Genomic DNA, 26,194 nt, shown 5'->3' on the forward strand with positions numbered 1-26,194 from the left:
GCAATAATATGCTATAGGTTAAAAACTACAGTCATGTACTGTACGTGTAATTGTTTTGTTTAACTTAATTCTCTGATGTTTGCACCTTTCATATTGTCATTTTCACAGGGTTGGGAGGGTTACTTTAAAATGTATTCTCATACAGTTACTAATTACCTGTTAAGAATGTAGCACAATCCAAGTATTGCAATATTAAACTAGTTTAACTTAATTACTTTTGCATTCCAAACAAATGCAAATAGAGACGAAAGAAAATAAATCTCAATAAGATGACTTTTATTAAATCTTTACGGTGTATTTGGTTTCACTCGAGAACATAGTGATGTGTGTGTTACAGACCAGTAAATCATTCTTTATTTTAGAAGTGTAATCCTGTTATTAATCCCCTTTATTACTGAATGTATCTGTAATCTATTGCATCCTTTTTTAATGTAACTTTACCTGAATACAGTTACCTTTTTTTGTAATTTGTAATCCTGTTCCTTGTATTCCATTACTCCCCAAACTGGCTTTTTTATTATTCAATTTTCCAGCTCTTCTTAGTTTCTAATGTTTTGGGGTCAGCAGTGGATTTCTGTCTTAATCTGAATCAACCCCTTTTGTTTGTATATATTGGCTTTACTTCCTCATTGTTTGCTGTAATGTGTAGAAAAAAACCAAAAATCAACCTGTAATTTTGAATATCTTTTTGCTTTTTTTCTATTTTCAGTAATGAAATGATTATGTCCAAGGAGCAGTACTATATTTCTGGTTTATATTTGCTATAGTTTTGTTACTGTCTGTGGTGGGGACATGTCTTCCTGTAAATGACACCTACTTACTTACTTAATAACTGATAACCCCTTTCATTTGCCACAAACTCTGCAAAATGGACAGAAATGACCATCTGGATATGCCTTAAGAAATATTTAATTTGTTTGCCGAAAGGCTGCAGAAGCTACATTATGTTATCTTAAACAGTGTCATTACTCATATTTGATCCACCTCATTTCAATAAAGATATTCAAATAAGACTTATTTGGGATTTGGGAGGACTAGTAGTTGACATTATTGTCGATACTGTGCCATTTTCAAGATGTCATCAGTTCAAAAATCTTGTGTGTGTGTGTTCACAAAATCATGAAATATGAAGGTGGTAGAACAGTGTTAAGTGTGTTTTTTGAGCTGTTAAAAAGGGCCTGGGGCCTCCAGGACCCCAAAAAGAGCACTGGGATTAAGGTTATCCCTATAAAAAAGTCTTGTATGTTGTATTTTATAATAACTCACAATGCCAATAAACCAAAGCCAAAAACCAAACATGAATCATTCAGCCCTGTGGTTTATTTAATCTCTTTCATTTTTCACAGTTTGGATCCGTTCACCTCTTACCTCAGGCCCTGCAGGCCTGCACTGTCTCTTTTTAGTTTCTTAACAGGCCTACCGAAAACCGTTTTCCCCCCTCGTTTCCCCTTCTCTCCTAATTTTATGATTACAACCATAACCAAGGTGAAAGCTGTAAAAGACACGGAAGAAGAAAGAAAAAAAAAACATATTTCAAGGCCATGAAGTTGTTCCTAGCGTGGTTTTAGGGTGGTGGTGGTGGATGTAGGTAGCATCATTTCAGATTGTGCCAGAAAAAAAAAAGTGGTGGATAATTAAATTAAAGAAAGTAGTGTAATTAAGTCGAACCGACAGAGCAGGAAGGAAAACAGCCAGAGTTTATGTCACATTTTTCTTCTTCTTAATATTTTGGCTGGAAACAAGAAGAATAATGTTAAAGGTTTTATATATATATATATATATATATATATATATATATATATATATATATATATATATATATATATATATATATATATATATATATATATATATTTATTTATTTAATGAAAGCTGTGGTTGTGTGAAATCTTTCTAATTAACTCTCTCTCGCTCTCTCTCTCTCTCTCTCTCCTTCACTGCTGGGTTTGCGCGCGTGTGTCGGTGCCTGCATCCCGCATGCGTGCGTGCGTGCGTGCGTGCGGGCTCATGTGTGCGTGTTTGAGCGCGCGTTTTCCGCTATACTCTGGAATGCAGCCAGTCTCGGCTCTTTTGAATCCACACTCGCTTTTCCAAAACCGAAAAGCCTTTGATCTTTTTCTCTTTTTTTTCTCTCTCTCTCTCTCTCTTTTTTCTCTCTCGCTGTCTCCTTACCCGGAAGAGAACCCCTTCTCTCCACCCCCCCCTCTCTCTCCCTCTCTCTCTCCCTCCCCCCCTCCTCCCTCTCTCAGCTGGGATGAACGCACACGTGGAAATGTTGGCCCGGCTCCACACTCGGACCAAATTTAGTCATACAAAGGCGAGGGAGAGCGAGGAGGAGGGGTGGAAGAGGGTGGAGGTGGTGGTGGTGGTGGAGGGAAACCGGGCGGGTGGTGGTGGTGGGGGGGGGGGAGTCGGGGATGAAAGAGCCAGCCGCCGCAAGATCAAAGGGAGCCGCGGCTCCGCCCCGCTAACCCCACCTCCGCGCTTTATAAAGATCTGCCTCCCCGTCCCAACTTTGATTCTCACGCAATCTCTCGCCGCTCAGACGCACGCAGAAAAGCACGCCACTTCCACCGCTTCTTGGGCTTATTTTCTTACTCCTTTCCCCCCCTCACTCTCCTGTATTTCCTCATGAAATATCAGACTAAAAAAAACACCGTTTCCAGGCACATTTTTCATTCTTAATTACATTTAATTGTTTTGTGTGGCAAACTGTGTGCAGTCCCTCGTTTAAAAGAAAAAATGCGTGCGTGTGAGTGAAAATAATGCCCGATCAAATGTTTCATCATCACCATCTTTCCATACAGATGACAACGAATCCAAATGTTGTATATTCAGAGGTCGCTAACGTGCAAAAACAATTCAAATAAATAATAATAATAATAATAATAATGATAATAATAATAATAACAATAATTTCACGGACCCTCCTGCCTGTTCTGTTATTTCGTTACCTCGCATACTTTTGATTTAATCTCACCACTGTGTAAAACAATTTAAAAAACTTTATTATTTTTGTTAAATAACTATATCTGACATGTAGAAAACAGCAAAGGCACCCCTGATTTGCCATTTTAAAAGAGATTAAAATAAAACAGACACACCTCTCTTTCCACACAATGTTGCTGAATAAATATAAATAAATAAATAAATAAACAAATAAATAATAAATCTGTGTGATCCTTGTAAATGTCTGACCAGACATACACCTGATTTTTACGCATGGATAAAGCGCAGGAAGAAGTGGCCTTGTGTTTGGGGGGTGTTTCAGATTAAATCCCACTTCTTCTTCTTCTTCTTCTTCTTCTTCTTCTTTTATTTTTCTCTATCTATACTATCATTTTAACTTATCGTGATTGTTTGAACCCTTCATCATCATCACACATGTGTCAGCCTCGCCGCTCCTCTTCCTCCTCCTCCTCCTCTTCTTCTTCTTCTTCCCCTCCTGTCTGCCCATTTGTTGTGAGCTGTGTATAAACCTCTCTCTCTCAGGAGGAGTGTCAATCGGTGCGGTGTCAATCAGAGCCCCGGCTTCCCTTTCATCTCTCCTTCCTCCCAATGACTGAAGAGTAGAGGAGGAGGAGGAGGAGGGAGCACGGCTACATTACCAACACACACATACACACACGGGTTACATTACACTGTGGAAGCGGTGCGGGAGCAGTGGGAAGTCGATCCGCGGCGCGTTCCCCCTCTCTATCCTCTTCTTCTTCTTCTTTTCCCGATTGTTTTGTGACTTTTTGCTTTCATCAGCTTCCTCATCTCGACCGCCTTTGAGGATGTATTTTGCAGCATGAACGCGGCGCTGCTCGTCGTCTCCACCGAGCGTTAAAAACTGTGCGCTTTCTTCCAAAGTTTGCGCATCCATCAGTTTACCTTCTCACCTCCAGACGGTGTTTTGGCTTTGATAGCCCTACTTTTTTTTATTTTTTATTTTTTCTCGCTCTCTCTCCTAAAGGACACCGCAGCTTCTTCACTGGACCACCGAGGAAATATTTCTCACACTTTTTTTTTTTTTTTTATAAATGCACTTTTTTAAAAACAACCATTTGCTGGACCATATTCGCAGTCGGTTTTGTTTGTGAATGAAAAAAACAAACAAACAGAAAAACAAACCGGTGATGAGATTTTAACTCGTGGTTTGTCTTCCCCCTTTTTTTTTTTATTTTTCCCTCATGACACTGAGGCGAGCGCCGGACTGTCATTGTGAGCCTTCACATCTTCAAGCCTCTCGGGTGTGAGCTTCAGTCCTTGTTTTTATTTAGTTTATACACTCGTGGTGAGAGAGAAGAGGACGAGGACAGCAGCAGCAGCACACACACATACACACACACACATACACACACACATACACACACACACTCCTCCTGTTGCTTCAGTGAAAACACACCGGCAGCGTGTTTGCACGCCGCTTCCTCTCCAAGTGACTCACGGTCGACGCTGAAGGAGAGAACTGGGGGGGGGGGACGCTTTCCCACTCGGTTTCTGGGGGATTTTAGTGGGAGTTTTCCCCTCTGTAGTGACGGACAGTGCTGGCGTGTGTGTCGACTCCAGTTTAAAAACAACAACACAGGAAAAAAAATTCAAGAAAATGCCACAGTTATCAGGCGGTGGAGACCCGGAGCTGTGCGCCACGGACGAAATGATCCCGTTCAAAGACGAAGGGGACCCGCATAAGGAGCAGATCTTCGCCGAGCTCAGCCACTCGGAGGAAGAGGGAGACCTGGCAGACATCAAGTCATCTCTGGTCAACGAGTCAGAGAGCAGCCCCAACAGCAACAGCCACGATGTGAGTAAATGTTGAGTGTGTGTGCGTGTGTGTGTGATGTGGTGAATGACGAGGAAGGTGGGTATCAACTCCATCAGAGAGGAGACAGCCTGCACCAGCCTGTAAACAAAGTTGTTTTTAATCCTTTGAATCATGAAGAAGTCCTGCTTTTCATTCAGCTTTTGGCACTTTTCAGCTTTACGGGATGGGTGATGCCTTTCAGAACAAATGCACAATATAGGCCTAAAATTATTTTTTATATTTTTGAGCCTCTTCATCGTAAAGATTTATCTCCTTGCTAAAAAAAATACACAAGCTGGGTACATGTGCATTTTACAGCCTCCCCTGCGTCACTTTCTACTTTAATTCATTATTATTATATTTTTTAACAGCTTTCATGCTCAAAGCACCACCAGCTTTTGCTCCTTTTTTTAAACAACACAACATCAGTGATCTTCTTTGTGGAAAGAATCGAGGCCTAAATGTGCATTTAATCATCTGTGGCAGTTACAGTTCATTAATCTGTAGAGAAATCTGGACAAGAAATATATTTTTAAATGTGAGAATTGGGGCCTTGTGTGCTCCCTGTGACAAGTAGGCTAATAGCTGTGTTTGCAGGCGTGCACATAACCCCCCCAGCAGCTGTAAACATCAGCACATGAAAGCGTTTGGCACACGTGGATTTAAACCTATTGACCAACAAGATGGTTAATTTATTTCTAAGGCCAGAGCTCATTAAATGCAGCCTCGACAAAAGGACAGCATCTAATAATTTTGTCACCAGGATGTGCTTGCTTATCTATTTCTAACGTCATTCTCTCATTTCATTATTGTCGTGTCCATTTACTGGTGCCCATAATTTATTTTTTCATTGTTTTGGGGAGATTAATGTCAAACACGTTCACAGCTACCTTTTGTTTTTCCCCCGTCCTGACTGAGCAGATTAAAAGGAGGCAGGATGGGTTAATCAGGAGAAATCCTTTAATGTATAAATGTGTTGAATTCATTGTGCATGTAAATTCATATAGAATCTCACTGGAAGAATTATTAACGATGAATTTTTAATGTTTCTGAAATTATTACGCTCACGCTTTATATTCACACGCACTTGCAAGATGGGATTTCATGAGCACATGTAAAGAGATCGACGAGGAACGAAACATCACAGTTGATATTTAGTTTTTGAATCATTTTTTTTCTCCCCTGCATCCTGAGGTCAGTGCACGGGCAGAGGGATGCAGGCTGCAGCTTTCCCCATCACAGAGTTAGTCAGCTGTTTTGTCATTAACCGCAGTGTTAATGAAATTTCGGGCACATCCCGAACGAGACTGTACACATTCGCCACCCGAAATGTCCTGGAGACGCACGAGACGGAGGCTGAATGTTAATTAGGAATCCAGTGAAGTTCCCTCGCTCAGCTTGAAGCCATCCTGAGGGGTCTGAACTCCAAAAAAACGAGATCCCCACTTCCCAATTCTGAATCGAAAAGGGAACGCAAATGGATGTGAGGAAAGCAGAGATTTTTCTTTCTTTGCTTTCCTTAAAAAAAAAAAAAAAAGAAGTAAAACCACCATTTTCTGTCTTTTTTTTTAGGGTTTTAATTCACAACACAAATACACTATTTATTTTAATTTAGAAGAAGAAGGCTTAAACTGAGAGATGAAAATGAGAGTGGACCTATGGTATTGAAAACAAGTTAATTTGTAAGCTCCTTAAGGACATGAAGCTTAATTAAGTGGTTCTTTTGAAGCTTTGATGCAGGCTGCTCCATCACCCCTCTGTAGATAGTCGTGTGTGTATATGTGTGTGTGTGTGTGTGTGTGTGTGTGTGTGAGTGAGTGTTTGAGAGAGGGAGAGAGAGCTTGTTCTGCTTTGGTGACAAGCAAAAGGGACAGCATTTGTCCCTGCAGTGTGTGTGGGTTTCTGACCGCATCATCATGTCTCTGTTTGTGCAACTGTGTTTGAAGGCCCTCCTAATTGATTCAGCATCATTTCTAATTTTTTTTTTCTTTTTCTTCCACAGGCAGCTAGACAGTCCCAAATACCGCAAGATTCATATCACGAAAAACACAGAGACCATCAGGAAGATGGTAAGTGGCACGGCCTTGTGCGTGAGCTCGTTAAATCGGCCTGCTTTTTATAGGACAGCCAGCGTATCGTTTAGCTGCAGTGAAGCCCAGAGATTTTCAGAATAATTCGCTGTAGCTTGAGAAGTTGAGGTGAAAGGGGGGGACCGTGTGAAAAAGGGCCACCTCGTTTTCTTGTTCAGTCACACTCCTGCACTGTTTGGTCCTATTCTTATCAGAGCCCCTGTTTCTGCTGCTCTCCGACCCATAATCTCGGATTCGAGTCCTGTCAGGACACGCTATACCTTCATGGACACAGCTACCTGTTACCTACCTCACAGATGAGGGTGCCTGCAGAAACGGAATACAAAGAAAACTTGAAGTTAAAGGCGCTTTTCTCTCGTTTTAAAGGGGCGCTGTGTAGTTTTGGAGAAGGAATTCAAACTCAGAATTTTCTTGTTTACAATATTAATGAGGTAATAATACAAACTCAGGAGTATTTATTTTTTTTCCATCACTGAATAAACAAGCTGTTCTTCAGAGGAAAATAAGGTCCCCAGAACACTGTTTGAAGCTAGAAAGGTGGCGGGGTCCGCCAAATATAAACAAAGTAAAGCGGTATGAAATTGTGTTGTCCTTTTTAAGGTCAGTTTATTTATTCAGTCGTGAAAACAAAGAGAGTTTGTTTATTTAGTTTGTTTTAGGCTTTAAGAATCACTCACTGAAGATCTTTCTCCTCTGATTTAAAATTCCTTCCCCAAAACTACACAGTGCACCTTTTTAATGTTAATCATTAACGCACATGAGTCTAACAATTGATAACTCAGAATCAAATTCCTATCTTTCTATCTTGTGTTTCTGATTATGCAATTACCCCAATGAACTAGTTCCCCATACATCAGCCCCCCTTGTTACATGCAACACGTTGCTTCTTGCTCGGGGCTTGTTGCTCTCTAGCTGTCGTAGTACTCTGACCCCGCTGCTGCAGGTCATTATTATGGCTTTGAGGAGGAGTGTGGCTCCTCTTTGTTCCCCTTTCACTCCTGAAAGGGATCCCCCCCCCCCCCCTCACGCCACACACTGGCTTTCTTCACAACAAGATCCATGTTGCCATCAGGCGATGCACCATAAACACTCCCCACCCCCCTCCGGCCTTATTCGCAGTGCGCAGTTGAGTGGCAAGTGGCGCTGCATAGAGGCCTCTTGCATGAAACTCCCCCTCTCAGGTCAAAGACATTGAGGAACAGTTGGGGCGTCTCCTGTTTTGACACAGTCTGTATGTTCTTCTAATTGGTGCTAATTGGCACAGAGGGGCTCCATTGTTCCTCTGCATAATACGGCCCTCCTCTCCAAGACGGGAAGAAAGGGCACAAACAAAAGGCCGAGGCAAAATAGGGCACGGGTTAAAGCGATCGACAGCGATATCATTACAGCATCCAAACAGGCAGGCAAACTTTGTGCTGCGCCTGATTTATTGACCCGAGCACAGTTAGAATACGTCATTTTGTAAGATTTGTTTACGTCATTGAAGCTCCTCAGTGTAGTGAGAAATCAAAAGCGTGTTAATGTTGATGAATTAAAAAATTGTGTCATGAGATTCTTTTGCGAACACACATTAAATTGTCACTGTTTAACCTTTTTTTTTTTTTTTTTAATTATCAGGAAAGCTTCAAGACCTGTACAGTAAAGGCCATCCGTACTCGGGCTACCCAGGTTACATCATGATGAGCAACATGAACGACTCCTACATGAACAATGGCTCCCTCTCGCCGCCCATGCCCAGAACGGTCAGTGCCAACTCTTTATGTACTTTAATTGCATGATGTCATGGTATGAAATGCTGTTGGTGGAACAATGAACCTGAGAACAAGCTTGTCAGAGCCACTTCTTGTCCTAGTCAAGCAAAACAAAAGTCATCGGGACATCTCGGTTAGTAAAACCTTTCTGTGTTTTGTGTGGCGAGGACAGTGAGCAAATCAAACTTTGATCAGAAAAAAGGACTTTGTTATTTTCTTTAGTGCGTTTATGTTTTTTCACTCTGTTAAAAGCTGTTAAAGTGGTGCTGAACGTGCTGGTCTGAAACAACACATTTGCTCTGTTTATTAACATGCGCTTGTGGGATTGAAAGCAAAAACAAACATGGAGGATGATGATAGACCAGCAGAGATTTAATGGTGCACTTACTCAAGTTAAACCCAGGCACAGTTTTCAAATATCACAGTTTTAAGACGTGAACTGAGGTCAGATGACTAAAGTTGTTTGTGAACATGGAGCATGCAGACTGAGGAGGGAGAAGGAAGGCAACCTGTAGCTTTACCTGCTATGCTGTAAAAATCTTACTTGAGATATTATATTACTGTTTGTTTTTTAAGATCCACATAAATGAACTAACAAGAAATTACAAAAATTGAAAGTACTTCAAAAGGATTGTGATACTTAATCGGCACCATAAACAATTATAAGCTATTGCAAAATGTCCTAATTATGTCAGTTGATTTTGTTTGTTACTTACTAAGTAAAAATCACAAACATTTGCTGTTTCCAAGCTTCTTGAATGTGAGCTTGTGCTTATATTTAACTTTTTCCAGTTACTTTAAATTAAATACTAACTGCTGGCTAGACAAACAGGCAGGATTTATTGAGATGCTGTGATTTTATGTGCATGTTGTGGATGTGGAAACAGTTAATCAATAAAAAAAAAATCTGATTAAACCAATAAGACAGTCTTTGGTTGCAGTCCTCCATAAAATGATCATTAGCCAATAAAGGACTGTATTCATGGTCTGTCTTTGAAAAGGTAATATGTTTAAAGCTTACCAGAGCTATTGGGTCAAAATGAATGCAGTGTAATATGATATCATACAAATATCTTACTTATTTTTATTCACTAATCTTGTGCTTTGAATTCTCCATTATGCCAAGTCTGGAATATCAGAGTTTAACAAGAAAACAGTGTTTGATTTACACCTGAAATTATGAATTGAGGATTAAAATGAATGAAGGAATAGATTAACGTAAAATCACATTTCTTGATTTACAAACTAACAAAGTTAAACTTCATAACAGGGTACAAATAGAACCAAAAAAATATCCTCTTCCAGTGTTGACTCCCTGTCCCCTCGACGACCATAAGTGGCCCTTGGAAACCGTATCCAGGCCATACTTTTCCAGAAGATTAACATGAGATATACAGTATTTCCCATCTTGTTAAAATCTTAAGTGATGCATGTCTACATGACCCAAGTAAGCCCTCTAATTAGCCCAGCATGACAGGAGGCCTAAAAGCAACATCCAGTCTCTGAGGCTGCCCTGCAGAGTTTATAGTACCGTCCAGGGCTGCGTGTGTTGTTGCAGATATCGTCCCTGTAACGGTATTAATTTCAGGCCAGCTGCAGGTCTCTCTCTGGCGGCTTCCTGTGTCTGTCCCGTTTGCAAATTTCTCCTCTCAAGACAGACATAAAATGCAGGGCACACCAGCAGCTGTCCACTCTAATCCTGCTCCGTCCATGTCTCTGTGACACACTTGGGGAAGGCAACCGACCTCAGTCTGGCTTTTGGTGTCTCCATGCAGGAAACGCTCACACATGGTGCAGAGGAATCAGAGGCTGTGGGTAGTTTGTGCTTCCACAGTGCACATGGGTTAGTTGCATCAGAGTGAAGTTGTGAAATGGGAGTTCTGGGTTAATATAAGAATCGTCTTTTCGGAGGCAGATGTGATTGTCGGGGGCAGATGCCACATGCTGCGTGCAAAGGAACTGCATTCACACGCAACTCCATCGCGGAATGATGTTAAAATTGCATTGCTTCCCCGCTGCCAAAGTTGCAGAGGGTGAAAGTGTGTGACATTGTGGAGAAAGCGTGATGCTGGTTTGCTCGTGATTCGCCCTCTTCAGTTTACTAATAGAATGGTTTGCGAAATGTGGGATGTGATGCTCTCCAAATGATCTTTTTATGGCTTGTTTTCTGGTCAATTTTATCAATTGCTCCAACGTACGCGCCAAAAAAAAAAATAAAAACCTCACCCAGGTCTGTATGGAGACCAGCTGACTGTATGAGAGGAAATTACCCCTCGCTGCAGATGAATTAGGCCAGGCACTCGCTGCCAAAACTTTTAAAGCCCCGCTTTCATTTCATTTACCATGGCTGCTTTTTTTTCCGCCCAATTTTCCCCCTCACCCTGTCTTCAATAAAACGGTAGTCATTTTATATACGTTTCTCTCACTTATCCAATAAAAAGAGCCAAGGCTTGGTGGAAGGATCACGGAACATGAGTCCTCTGGCTTTCTCACTGATGTCAGCTTGCTGCCTCTGCTGCTGGCCACCGCAGCCACAGTATCTGCAGGCCTGGGATCGGTTTTCACTGAGATCAAAGGCACATTCTCTCTTTCATTCTCTTCCATCCCCAGCCCCACCGCCGCCCCCGATCCCAGTAGTTTAGATTGATTTCCATTGACCATGACATTCCTGCACATGCCGTCCAGTCATGATGGAGCTGTTGGGAGTAGCTGATTGTCAGCAGATTTTAGGGCTTCGCGCTTGATAAGTCGCCTCCGCCACAAGAGCTGAGATCTCGCCGTCTAGATGCTTGATGGTGTTCGGTTGCATATACATGTGGATTTTAAAACAATATCGGCCACTTCAAAGAGTCACTGGTGTGTTATGAAAACCCTGATGTTTATGTAAACCTATAGTCGTTTTAGGATGTGGAGTCTGCGGGGCATCCTGAGAAGGAAGTTGGGGATCGTCACGTGATGTGGATCCATCTCTTGAAGGAGCTGAAAGGAAATTTTTTTTCATTGCATATGACGCTTGATACTGGTGCCCAAGATCATCATGTTTGTCCATTTTATTTACAATATGTCAACGTTTGAATGCACACAGAATAAGAGGTTAAATTTGGTTAAAATATTGTTTACGACACCTTGAAGCTTGAAGAGATTTCTTTTTTTCCTGCGTTCAGACTGTACTGAGACAGCACGGTATTGTTTCTTATTGTTCTTAAATGCATTAATTTTACCAATGGCCTGCTGTCTGGCCGTAGAAATCAACTACACTTGTTTATTTCATTTATAGTCTGACATAAGATTGAATCATTTAATAATCATGTCGGGCTCGGATAACTTTAAGAAGTGATCTTTTCCGTCATCCCACCTCACAGATGTTTTTCCTGTCCCTGGTCTCCTGTGAACTTGTTAAAAGCCAATTAAAAATAATTCATACTTCTGTTGTTTTAAAACTTTGGTCTTTGGTCTGTAAAACTAGGAAGAGGATCACGAAATTATGGAAGGATTGTGTTTTCTCTGGCTTCCTTGTCTTTATCATTGTTCGTATTTGCAAATCAAACATGCTTTCACGATTTCTTTTTTTTGGTCAGAATTATCATAACACCCCATAATGGCAATTATGATAATGGTTGCAAAGTATGATCTTCAAAGCATTTAGGATGTCATCACTCCAGGTTTGACGTGTGCGAGAAGAGAAGTTTTCTTCTTTTGTGGGGTTTTGTTTTATCTTTCAAAAAGTGGTCCTGCAGGATTTGAAAACGACAGCTTCTAAATAAAGCTCAACCTGCATGCGATGGATTACGAAATGACATGAAATCTATTCTGAAATCATGTTGCACTCACAAAAAACCCTGTTTTGCATGCTCTTCCGTAGGTTTAAAGAAATCCTACGACCTCTGAGCTCATGTCATCCCACTGAAACCCTTTGAATAAACTCCTAAATGCATGGTTGACAAGATAAAAACAAAACAGCCTGTTAGTCGTCCTGAAATGTTGATAGCGCCGAGATACAGTACAAGGTTTTTCACCTGACTGTGAAGACGTGTTGGTGATCTCCAGCTGTGTTAGAACAGTCTCATGGTCTGTGCAACAGCTTGAGGAGAGGAACGGATAGAATCGCAAATTATTTTTTTTTAAGTCGAGTTTTGCTGCTGCTGCTGCTGCTGCTGCTGCTGCTGTGATGGTGGGGGGAAGCAAAGAAAGCTCCTTCTCCTTTTGCCGTGCACTCTTTTTCCCTTTGGACCCTCAATTGCAGATCCTCATGGCGAGAAAGCGGGGTTGCGGAGGGGGTTGCAGCGCTGTACTTTTCCTTTGATGTAGTGGGAACGTGACGGATCTGCTAGCCAGTGTCTCGCAGCGTGGAATCACTAACCCAGGCTTACCTAACGGGATTTGGTAGGACCGCTCTGGTGTCCCTCAGTGCCATGTGTGTCCTGAGCTCATGCCCCCAGCACTACCGTGGAAGATCCCTGTTAAAGAGAACACTACGTTTACCAGCAGCCTTCCATGTTCGCACATAATGTTCTAGATTGCAGCTTATGGCACCTTGTAGTATTTTTTTATGTCTCACTATAGGGTGGACATGCTGTGTGATGTTTTAAGTAGCTGGACTCCATATGATCATCCCACTGTCGGCTCATTTCATTTTCTTTAAGAACTCTGCACTGTTCACTCTAAAAATACATTAAGAGAATATACTACCTGTCAAAATACAGAAGTATAATTGGCTCATTCTATGCTGTGTACACAAAATTAGCATGTGTATCAAAGAGTCAGGCTGTCATCCATGTCATCTGCTGTGCAGCACTATTAAACATGTGCGTACACATGAAGGACAGCACCAGGGACCTCACACAGAAGAAACACTCGGCGTCTCCGACTCTTTGTAGTGCCGCTGGGTCGTGGTGTTTTATAAACAGCGCCATTAACGCCAAGGTTTTCTCCCCGTCCTCCGCTGTACGGTGATGCTGGTTGACACATTTGCTCCATATGCACGGCGCTAATGACGCCATGTGGTTGCAATCACCTTATCAGCGCGTTTCATCTTGTTAAATGGAGCACAGCGGGGCGATTGTCTACCAGGACCGGGAAGTTTCTGGTTGACTTTTCTGTAGAAAGATAGTGGTGTTCCTGTGTGCTTACTCTCAAATAGACGCTTAAACGATAAAATGTCTTTTATTTGCGTCATCCTCGCACATCAAAATGGACACGCCAATTTTAAGGCAGTTTTCTTACATTAAAAATAAAAGGGTAGACATAATCAGATACTGCTGATTTATTTCTGTTAGCGTTTTAAAATGAGTGACGCCGATGAAAGACGGCTATAAAATCATGAAGTGTTCAAAGTGCTGAAAATGTGTGTTTCAGTGTGTCAGAAAAGACACGAGAGTGTCATAGTTGTGAGCATGACATGCAGGCGCACTTAACCCCACTTGATGTTTATTTTGGGCATGTGTTACTGCTCAAAGCGAAGCACTCATATATGATGACACTTTCTTCGCTTCCCATCCTCCCACTGAATTGGATGAAGCTTAACCAATCAAGCCGGGCTGCCTGGAGCCAGCCATTCAGGCTCCCATGTACAGACCGCTGCTCGAGCCCCAACAACACCTGCTCAGAGGACTTCACTCTACACCAGCAGCCTGCCTGCTGATCTCCAGGGGTCAGTGGAGGGCCTCGCCAAGGTTGTCCCTTATGCCCAATTCTGTGTTGAATGGCCTGGGTGTGGACTTCCTGTAAGGGTGGATCAGAAATGGAGACTAGAGGGCTGTGTGTGTGTGTGTGTGTGTGTGTGTGTGTGTGTGTGTGTGTGTGCGTAGTGTTTTTTCTTTTTGTTAATTTATTGTCGTAACTGTTGGTGGTGTTGTGGCAGTGCGGGATGCTGAGTTACGATGTTTTTGTAGAGTTTTGGATTGAGGTCAGTGAGGAATAATTAAAAACATTTTTAAAAGTCAAGCTTCCAAACTAGCTTTATAGTCGTGGTTTATTCAAAAATCCAATCAATACGCCCCTACGGCAAAAGTTTCGCTTAATCGATCCGGGTCAGTGATTAAAGCCTGACAGCAATCCGTCAAAGCTGATCACAGTACCTCACTGTGTCCTGATACAGTCATAAAACGAGTAAAAACATGAATAGCTTTATTGACTTCATCCTGACAGCTTGTTGGTCTATATAGAGGCGAGCAGTGTTCCAGCCAGTAAACTGCAGCAAAGGGAACAATAGGACCACAGGAGTGAAACATGGGTGCAAATCCTGCCGGCTGTGTCCGGACTTCAGAGAAGCTCAAACAGCCCTCACTTTGTCCGGCTAAGAAATAGAGCTATGATCAATAGCTGCTCTGTTGTATGAAGTTGGTCAGTCTGTGGCGTGCTCTCGCCCTCCCTCCTTCTCTTTGCTGTTTCATATTTTTCAGAAGCTCATTATTTCTTTCTGCTGTGGGTGTGAGTGCTAAAGAGGCTCACATGCAATGTGTATCTGACAGCGCTGAAATATTAATGGTCCCCAGTGTAGGAGGTTGGTATAGGGCCTGCATAGTTACAGTACAAAGGGTGCCTTCTCGCCACCAGGCTTTATTAGCCAAGCTGTTAAATGAATAGATGGATATAGCTTGCGCTCTTTCCCCATGCCTCCTTTTGTGTTTCTGCGCAAAACATCAAACCGCTTTCCCCTCGTCTGACTGTTTCCAACACATACACTAAACGGGTACTTTTCGAAAACGGAGACTCGCACACGCGCACGAGAGCCATGCTACGCCGCTGAGCTTTCTGTGGGAGGACAAAGAGGAGGGCTTTGCTATCAGTTCATTTTGTGTGGTCTTGGCCATAAAAAACACCCTGTTCTTTGACTGTGAAAAAAGCCTGTCTTTAATTTTTGGGAAACCCATAAAAGTTTGTCGCTCCTTTCATATCGGCTGCAGAATTGAAAACAAATGCTACATTCTCCCCTCCTTTCCTTTGAACTGGCCAATTATGGAGTTGTGAAAATAAAAATCAGTCTGTAGATCTCTTTACCCCCTCTCTTTTCTTTCCTTCCTTCTCTCCCCCCCCTTCTCTCTTTCTCTCTCTTTCTTCCTCAGTCACTTTCTTTCTTTTTCTCCTCCCCCCTTGTTTTTGAAGAAACCGAGGGGGATCACTGATGTCAAAGTCAAAACCAAGAGCATTAAGAAAACTGGCGAAATGCAATACAGCTGCAATCCGACATGACGCTAGAAAATAGGGCTGAGGAGCAGAAAGCCTCTCTCCCGTATTCCCAGGGCGCGCAACTGCTCCCGGCCTTGGCTTTGATCTCTTCAAAGCCTCCTGCCTCCTACTAGATGGAGAGTCTTGGCTGCCGCTCGTGAGCGCTGGAGAGAGGCAGGGAGGGAGGTGGGGGTGTTTTTTTGGGGGTGGGGGTGGGAGGGGGGGCGAGCCGTCGTCTTTTCCTTTCCAGGGCTGAAATCAATCACGGTGCCGAGGCAATTATGTGTAATTCAACCCCAGCCAGATTAGTGACTCTTGTTACCTGAGCGACCGGAGCTCTGTAATCTGTGAGACACACCGGCCTCACCGGCAAAGGAGTAGCCAGGAACAGGCGAGGGCACTTGAGGGGAAGGAGGGGACAGAGGGGAGAGGGAGAGGTGCTGAAAAGCAGGCTGCCATGCTGCTGTCCAGCAGAGCAGAAAATCAGAGTACAATGGAGTGATTACACTTGCAGATGTAGCCATATTTATGACGAGGTGGATAGAGAGAGCAGAAAGAATGACGAGTGCTGATTGCCATGGAGCTCGCTAGTTAGTGTGCTAACGAGCCAGGTCCCCTTTTGTGTTAAAACATGTGCGTAATGTCACCTCCACTGCGCTGCCAGTCCTCCCCCCACCATCCGCCGCCCTGTCCCCCCTCCAGTGCCATATCTCTATCCCTCATGCCCTCCACAGTCGGCTCCGAAATGCAAGCTTGGCCAAGGCTCCTGCCCCAGGCGCCCAATTTACTATGGCTGGAGAAAAACTCAGTGGCCCCAAGTCACAGAGGAAAACAGCCGAGCTGAATGCTGCTCTTTCCCCGCTGCTGCAGTTCGTCTGATCTGTGCAACTGTTTGAGTGTCTTAACACACAGCAGTGTAACAATTTACACCCTTCTGCTTTTTTATGTGGCTTACTGAAGAGATTTATCCCAATTATGTCTGCTCCTAGTTTAGGCAAATCTAGAACGTGGTAGGAGTGTGATGCTCATGACTAATACCACCTAGCGTACGTTATGAGATTATTTATTTGTATGGCTTTTTCTTTAAGCCTATGATATTTTCGTGCGGGATTTAAGAAACAATTGGAGGCTGGGTGAAGGGCAGAAGGAAAATTGAGATTTACATTATTGGTATTAATTGTAAATATATGATTGCCTGGGCTTTGATTCTCCCCCCCTGCGCTCTGACTGTGAGCGCTGATGTCACAGGGATGAGAACAAGGCTTTGTTTTTTTCCTCAGCAGTCACTTGATGCAGGATGATGAAACCCACAAAGATATCTAGCAAGAATGTGTTTGTTCATCTGATGAGCTCGCCTTGTGCTTCATGTTTCTTTTGATCATCGGACTGCTTGGTCGGTGATGGAAGGCGCTTATTTTTCTCGTGGGATGTACACATTGAATAAATTAGATATATATCGTCCTGTAATGTAATAGAATGTAGTTGATCAGGAGCTTGATGTCTGCGATAGTTTGAACAAGGCAGACCGACAGGAAAGTGGAGCTGACTCTAAAAATATAAAGGTCACGCTGAATGGATTATGTGGCATCAATGGAGCCACCGTCCAGCTCAGCAGGAGCCCTCAAATCCACTAGCAGCCATAACCCTCAGCTCTGGGGCCAGGTGACGCTTTTCATGTCCTCCAATGGAGAGACATCACAGAGACCTCCTCCACTTTGAGCTGCCCGTCATCAAACAATGCATCAAAACATCAAATCAATCCACCCCCACTGTATCCCGTATCTTTCGAGATGAAAGATATGGGAGGAACGTAAGTGCCCAGAGCACTCCACGCCACCAATCTATATTTTCAGTTCTCCCATCATAAACAGTGACACTCCCTTTATATTGAAGCAACGATACAGTTGTGAAAAAGTTGTGCTTGACCCGAGGATTATTTTAGCCTGTCATGCTGTGGAATAAAAGAATAAAATAAACTCTTGCACACAATTATCACATCTTCATTAATTCAAAAGAAGAATTCAGAGAAGACATATTATGCTAATTTTCAGATTCATAATTTTACTTTTGGTTACTACTAGAATAGGGTTACATGTTTTCTCAACCTGTCCAGTGTGGCAGCGCTGTATTCCCCCTCCGCTCTGTTTTAGCTCCTGTCTCTTTAAGGCCCCTCCTCTTGAATACCCAGTCTCCTCTGATTGGTCAGCTCACACACGCCTGAGCCAGCACTGCTAACAACAACAGAGCAGCTGTGCTAAATCAATATTGCATGTTAAACTAGCTGTTAGGGACAAATTATTCAAATGTTTGACACAATGACATAGTGTGATGTCACAAAGTCACAGAATTAAAGGCGGGGCAACTGGCGAGGTGTTCAGGAGCAGTGTTTTCTGTGGGAAAGAGGAGCTTCTGTCAGTGTGGACTTTTTACATCAGATCTTTTACATGAACAAGCACCTCTATATAAAACACTGAAGGAAAGAGGAAAAACGTTATATAGTTATAATATACAATATAAGCATATTTTATATAAATATGGTTGACGTTTTGGTCGCAACAACCTTTCTCAAGACACAGTAACAAGGTGCCACAGTGCTTAAACACAGCTAATACTTAATGATAGTCCACAGCTGTGTTGAAAGTGTCCATGATCACATACAGCAGCTTATTAATTCAAGATTCCCACAAGTGTCAAACTATACAAATTTCTTTATTTTAATACCACTAAAAAGGAACATATTCAAGCAATCTGAGCCAATAAAGTGTCATTTCAACATTTGCTCGAGTTTGCCGTGAAGAAATATTAAAGGTGACATATTTACATTGTTTTAACCGACCAGCAGTCCAAAACCAGAAAGATCCAAAGATACTCAGTTTACTATCACACAGGAAAGAGAGAGAAATTGGTGCTTTCTTAATAGACAAATGAGTTTGTATTAAAACATATGGGCAGTCCACAATGAATAAATCCCACTAAGAGCTGAATTACGACCACAGTGTTTTCATTGTATGGTTTATCATTCAGATTTGCAGCATCAGGTGCATGAGTGTGCCCTATAATGTTGCTGTAACCATATGCCCCGAGCCGAAGGAGTCCCTTTTGTGCTCCGGAAAATCACTATTACCATTTCTTTAGAGGTATCAAGGGATAAGCAGACGTTGTCCGTTGCCATGTTGTACATGGTCATTGTTTTGTTTGTTATTAAAAGCCCAACAAAAACTCTGCCACAAAGCTAATTGATGAGGCGGAGTTTTCATGTGACCGTTCAGATCCTTGGAGAGGTTCTTGAAGTGTACCCTGCGTCTGTGGGGATGGAGAAAAGCCATTTGTTCGGAGGGGGATCAGATTTGAATAGCTTTGTGCTTTTCATTCAGATCTTAACAGGGGCGTGTGCGCCTGGCTAGAAAAGGAGCCCTAAAATGTGTGGTTTGATTAATGGCTAATTCCAGGCTGAAAGGCAGTTTGTTGGTAGTCTTTACCAGTTAATCCCTTAAAACGTGGAATCACACCCAAACAGTGGGCTGCTGGCATTGTTGCATGGGTCCATAATGTGAATAAGCCGAAAGGTTTGCAATGTGATCCACGTCCATGAATGCTTCTTCTTAAGACTGTGGCCTGAACCTCGCCTCATTATAAGCAGAGCCGAAACGCTCATGTAATTTTGTAACATAATGAAAACGCAGCTTTGTCTGGGTGCTTGTCTAACTTTGTAAAATGAGACAGAACGTGCGTGCCTTCGAGCGCAATCATTGAGGTGAAAGGAGGATTGATCATGTGACTATGGGTTCAGAAGTTCAGATGAAGGCTAGGACACATGACACCTGAGTTAACATGGCTTCTTGTGACCCTCCGATTGCAAAACATTACGTAACCTATTTACTAACCCTGTTACGAGAAATGTTCTCGGTTTGCTTTTTCCTGTGAATTTTATTTTTTGTTCCACTGAGTCGTCCAAAGTTACAGGCTGACTTACCCATCAGTATTTTTATTCTTTCTATTCTTACACGTTCCATTGGTGGGTGTGCATCTGTCTGAGTGAAATACAGAAGGAAAACTAGGTCAATACTCTCTACAGCTCAGGCAGAAGCAGCTCTCATTCAAATCACCTCCCCATCCACATTTTCCTGGTGTGTGCCATTGAAAACCTTCCCCGCATAACACGGCAGCGCCTCCACAGCCTGCTGCCGTCTGCCTACGTCCAGCTCTCCCTGGCTAGCTTGCAGTGCTAATATTTACCCCTTCCTCTCCGTCGATGCAGCGTTGGCATTGGAGCTAGCTCGGGTTTAGTGAGAAGTGTACTGTCTCTAGCTCTCGTCTCCACAGGTAGAGACACACAAAGACCCCCACCAGACTCTATTTTCCCCCTCAACGCTGAGCTCCCAAATCCAAACTGACAGCCATTCATGCCCAGAATACCTGGGCGAAAGCTGAGGGGGGGAAACACTATCTAGGTGTAGCAGGCAAATCCGCTCTTGTTCGACGGATCTATGGAGCTCCTGCATAAGGCAACTCATCAGCACTTTTCCCCCCATTCTGCACTGCATTTTCTCTCCCTTCTTTCTCTCCGTCTCTGGTATTGTGCGCAGGCTAAGGTTTTAGCGCGCTCGCCACACAAAGTTAGCTTGTGCTGCGATTTTATTTGTGTACATCTCTCAGGGCCCTTGGAGTGTTGTTGTTGAATGTGGATGTTGGCACCACCGTGCTGCCTGGCATGAATGTAGCTACTCAGCAGACCAGAGCTGGCTCCTAATGATAAATCATGCAGTGTGTTAATGCAGCAGCAGGGTTGCTATAAATAGTCGCCGGAGAGGGATGCCGATTGATTCAGGAAGAAAAAATAAAGTGTGCTCCAAAGGCTTTCTGCTCTTGGTCAGCTTTTAAGGGCTGAGTTCAAACACAGGGGCCCAATACTAACATTCCCCCTGGCTTGAAACACGTAGCTTATCAGGTAAATGATGCAATGACGCCGCTAAATGCAGTCCAGTTAAACACAGTGACAGTTAGCGGATGTTTGTGTCTTTTCAGTGCTACCAGAGCTGAGATATTCTGCAAGACTGGTGTCATCGGATTGTTGTGATTTTCGGTTCATGTCTCTATAGATCCAAGGCGAGGGATGGTGCTACCGAGAGCAGCCATGTTCTTTGTGGGGGTGTAGATGCCTCGTGGGTGCTCAAGTGTGTGTGCGGTCTGCCTTTTGTGTATGTGTTTGCGTGTGCGCTCGCAGGCCTGCTGACAGTGGCACTTCAGCAGAATGTTTGCCCTTTCCTCAGTCCTTTGATGTGACCAGGTCCTGCTGTGATAATGAGCCCTGTGCCCCGCCGCAAGGTGAACATCCTGCAGTTCGCCCAGGGCTCTGCCAGAGCAGCGGCCCAACCCCCACCACACCTCCACCACACACACAGACACTCTCTGCAAACACAGCAGTGGAGGAGCCGACCTCCATTCAGCGCTGATCAACTTCCACACAGTGTTTGGATGGTGTGAACGACGACTATCCTACATGTGGCACAGAAATATACTTATTTGCACAGTATACCACATTACTGTCTGGCATTGTGGCTGAAATATAGCGATCAATATTAGAGCCCGACAGATATAACGGTTGGCTGACATTTTCTGCCAGTATTGGCCTCTCACAGATATATGTCGCCCTTGTTTTTGCAGAAAAACACACTCAGATTAATTTATATTTATTAAATTCCCAGTGAATTTTATTGCTCTGGTGAACTGACGCCATTCTGGACAATAAGGTCTATTGTTCAAATGTGAAATATACTTTCTCCATTAGGTATGTACCTTCGTCACAAGTATTTGATAATCAAATTCGAGGGAGCATTGCTAAAAATGTGAAATTTGCATGAAGGGAACACTAACGAACATGGAGGAGAGTGTACGTGACACACAGCGGCGTTATTCCGAACACGGGAAAGACTCCGACCAGCCAAGACAAAATGTGGAGGTTTGATTTGTCGAGTATCTTATTCAAGAAGTAGGCCTTGATTAGAGATAGGCCTTCCATGTGGTCATTTCATATAAACTATTTATTCATTGAATTTAGAGAAAATGTGCTACATGGTGACCTGTATTGTTATCTACACTCTTAGAAGTAGAAGAGCCTCAAGGAACCTTTTAGGGTTCCTCACCATTGCCGCTGTGGAGGAACCCCTCAGAAGTGGCATCCTTGTACATATCAGAATTAGATTTTGGTCATATTGCACAGCCCTAATTACATTTTTTCCGAGATGGCGATATACTACAATGTGGAACATGTGTGCAAAGCAACATATAGAATGTAATGTAATTTATAGCACGTCAAGGATAAGCCTGTTGATACTCTGTGTTTTTCTTCTTATCAACAAATCCCATGAAAAGACCAAAACCAACCAAGGACTTGATCCTATTTGCAAGTATTGACTGTGTTTCCAAAGCATGATACATGTTCGTTTGTGCCATAGACTGTCTAAAAAACACATCAATAAACCAAACCAGAAGCCTAAATGCCAAAACCAGGACCAACCAAACTGTTGTACTGGGCGACATGTTCCTTTTTGAGTCCAACATACAACTTCCTGCTGCTGTAAATCACTAGAGTATGTTATTGTGTATTAGTTTGCCACAGGTTTCTAAAAACTACAGTGCCCAGCAGTTTTAGGAAATGCCTTTTGCCTTTTTAAAAATTGAAATTATATATTCATGACCTGGTTTTTAAAGATTTACATCTTCAGTAGGAATGAACGGGCTTGGGACTGACTTTTGAAGACAAATTATTGAGAGAAGGTCGCTGGTTTTGGTCTTTTCCTGGGATTATAGAGCACCTTGAGCCTCATTCTGTAACTGGACAACTGTAACTTATTTTGTAAAACAATACAACTATATTATCATAAAGCTGCGATATGACTTCACCAACATACAACAAACTGTTTCCCAACAGAAACTGCAGCTTCGAATTCAAACCTTCATGACCTCGTGCGTGACCTTTTCACGGCCTCTGCTCTTTATTCTTTACTCGCCGTGGCTTTAACAGGGCAGAAAAAAGCAACTGTATCATTTGTAATGTTCTCTTGCTTTTCCCTCAGATTTTTAATAGCTCCGCGACGTATAGAAATTAAGAGTTTAAAAACTCTTTAAAAAGCGGATAAAGTCTTTTCATCTGGGGCAGGCACATTTCACACAAATTATCTCCTTTGCACATTCAGAATGTCAGTGTGAGAGCTAGCGTGATTGGTTTGCTCGGAGCACACGCACTTCATGCCAACTAAAGGATGATTGGTAATCCACCTCGTCCTCTTCAGTTGTGCTCTGTGGCGGGGGGGGGGGGGGGGGGGGGGGGGGGGGGGGAGAAGATGACAGTCAGCTGTTAATAGCTCCTTTGTGTTCACATGTAGCATGTATGTGTTAAATTCATTAAATGCGTGGTTATTGCAGGCTCTGATCACCATGTACCATGACTGTATTTCACAGCTATGTTCCTTTTGAGTGTTTGTATGTGTGAATTTGGTGTTTAGTGCAGTGGCACGTGTCGGTCATGTGTGGTAATGTGAATGTTGGCTTGTGCGTCTTGTGGGCGGAACGGTGGTATTAAGAGGAGAGCGTGACAAGTTTCCTCGCATGATAAAAATGTGCCGCAACTTAGCCGCTCAAACCATAACATTGCATATGTGGTACTATATGTGACCTATTTTTGCTATCTAAGGAATTCTGATTCAAGTTTGTGATATCTTTTTTATACTTTATTGTGTTTTTCCCATTTTTACCAACTGGCCTCGGCCTTCAGTGTCACTGCTCCTCTTCAACTTTTGGACTCTGACTAGCACGCAGGATTTATGGTTGAAATGAAAGGAGGAGGGAGGAAGAGAGATTGGGGTGCTTCACAGATGTAAATTTCTCTCCAGGGCAGGCTTTTCCTGTTATTCGCAGCCTCCTCCACTCCTGTCCCTGTGGTTGGCTTCGCTTGTTCGTCTCATTACCCCGGGCGCGTGGCGCTCCTTCGCTTGCTGGCGGCCCGGCTTTCTTCTCCATTAATTGGGTTTCGTTACATTAAGCCCCCTGGCCAAGGGGCCATCCTGCCAATAAAACATTCCATTTTTAGCACTCCACTCGAAGCTGGTGGGGTTCAACCCGCTCTGCGAATGGTAATTGGTTATTTATTTAAGCTTCCTCAGGTTGGTCTCCACTGGTTTTGGTAAAGAGGGAGGGGAGGAGCGGAGTTACGGTCCCTTTTCTTTTCTGCGCCACTATGGGAGAATGTTTGCTCACTTTTTGTTGGGAAAAGGACGGACAGCTTGCACACAAACACACCTGAGAGTGAACACCTGGTCTGAGGGTGACTGTAGGATTTCAGTGCTGGGCACACCCTTGCTTCATACTCCTACTTTTGGATTTACAGAGGCTTTCCGTCTGTAATCTTACCTTCTTTATGATCACATTCTCAGTGTAAAACGGTGGCCAAAGACGGTATTTAAACAATCGGAGGAGGGCGTGTGCTCCCAGCCAGTATTGTAAATGATTTCCTCAGGCGTCATTTTATTGGAAATTTATACCAAACCCTGTTTGCAATCACAGAACAATGTCTTGCCTCGTCTTTTTTCTCTGCTTTTAATATCCTGGGCCTTATGTTTTTTTTTTTTTTTCCTGCAACCTTTTCCTCCAGAGTGTAGAAAATCCCATGAGTAGGTGAGGTTGGGTTCTTGGGGTGAGAAGGGCTTCTTAGTGAAAAGATTTAGCAGCATGGGAATCCATAGCCACCACTTGAGCTGCCATCTCCCCAGCTGTTTGTGAAACACCTCACATGGTTTCTACACACTTGATTGTAGCTGCAGGCGCGTAGAGTCCTCATTGCATATAAATTACAGAAGTGGGAAGTGATTATTATAAAATTCCTGCTTTCCCTTTTTTCCACTCCACTCTGCAGAAGTGGTATAATTGAGTGGAGTACAAAAGCCGTGCTGTGAGGGGAGAGAGGGAGAGGGATGCTAAAAAGGCAATATTGCAAGGATAGCTATTGCATATACCACATAGACACACGTACAAACACACACATACTCATGGCAGGATGTTGGTGGAATCTGACAGAATACAAGCTCACAGACACCGGCGTGCCGTCAGTAAAATCCTCCCAAAGAGAAAAAAAAAAAAAAAAAGGAAACAAAAATGAAACGTCCCATTTCCCTTCCCCACCCCCAATTTCAGACAGCACGCCAAGTCATTGGCTCCTTGTGCTGAAACACACTGGAGTGTCTCCTCCATGGAGGGCTCCCTGCCAGCTCCAGTTCCGCACAATGAATTTCTCTTAAAACCACATCTGAGAGGTTCTTTAGAAGGGCCGGCCAAGCCTGGATATGAAATTCCAAATGGAACGTTTTCTTTTCAATCCTCGCCGCCTCTCCTCTTTCGCTCTCCCTGAAAAATATGAATAGAAAGATCCTAAGCCTATTATTTCTCCTATACAATAAAAGGGACCTCCAATATGGCCGCCCTCCATCGCAACACCACTGCTGCTGCTGCAGCCGCTGAGGACTTTCAGAGTCAGGGTTGGGACGGCAGGGGATCAAATTGCAGCAACGTGGCGTGACCCTCACGGTTGTGGTCACTTCTTGAGTCTCTCCAACTACTTCCTCCAGGAAATTGGTAAAAGGGTGTCGTGCATTTTTTTGTGTGTAAACTTGCCAAGAGCTGCAAAGTGGGTGCAGCAAGCCAACAAGTCTCCACCTGGAAGAATTAAAATTGTGGCTGCATACCGGCTGTAATGACCGTAACTTTTAAAGGAAAACAGTCAAAATATGTGAGGATTTTACTGAACCCGGATTCAGTTCTCCCTGTCGAGTGATATGAGGCTGTAAGAAGCCTAAATGACAATTCACTGCCCGTCCTTTCCTCAGAAAGTAAACCATGGTTAGTTATGGCATGCAATTTATGTAAATGTGCACCTAGTAGCCATAAATTCTGTATTGGTCACAGAGGTTTTTCCTTGGTGGATTTTGCAACAATGGGGACAGTTTATTAAGAAGTTGAGAAAAATGGGATTTGACAGCTGTAACTGGGAAAAGCTTAAAAGTGGGCTTCTCCTCTATGGTCGAAGCCTCTAGCTTTCCGAGGCGCTAAGGAGTCAGTCACCTTTTTATTTTTTTGTGTATGAACAAGTATGAGAGACTAACTTTTGTTTCCACTCACTTTTTCTTTCTGTTCTCTGGGCTACAAGTTGGAGAAGACTTCCAGCTAAAATGATAATCCCCCAGGTTCTTATCTCATTCCCACAGGATAACAAATGGGAGTGGAGAGGCGTAAAATAATATGGGCGAGAATGCTATCATTTAGCCCCTGGTGTAGGCATGTCCCAGCCACCCCGGTCCTGGTTAGCCCTCCTTTAGGGTTAGCAGCCCTTACTAATAAGCCCTCCC

The 26,194-nt window shown here is 43.2% G+C and overlaps 1 protein-coding gene across 2 annotated transcripts in view; it reads left to right on the forward strand.

Annotated features, from left to right (window-relative positions):
* Positions 1 to 3,678: 3,678 nt before the first annotated feature.
* The window catches only part of lef1 (lymphoid enhancer-binding factor 1), a 47,011-nt gene continuing 24,495 nt past the window's right edge, over positions 3,679 to 26,194 (forward strand). For both annotated transcript variants that reach the window (XM_073467364.1, XM_073467365.1), the window contains exons 1-3: positions 3,679 to 4,789; positions 6,792 to 6,858; positions 8,497 to 8,621. In XM_073467364.1, the coding sequence (XP_073323465.1) occupies positions 4,592 to 4,789; positions 6,792 to 6,858; positions 8,497 to 8,621 (390 nt within the window). In that variant the 5' untranslated portion in view covers positions 3,679 to 4,591. The remainder of the gene's footprint in view (positions 4,790 to 6,791; positions 6,859 to 8,496; positions 8,622 to 26,194) is intronic.

This window comes from Pagrus major, chromosome 1 (assembly GCF_040436345.1).
Source record: "Pagrus major chromosome 1, Pma_NU_1.0".
Lineage (NCBI taxonomy): Eukaryota > Metazoa > Chordata > Actinopteri > Spariformes > Sparidae > Pagrus > Pagrus major.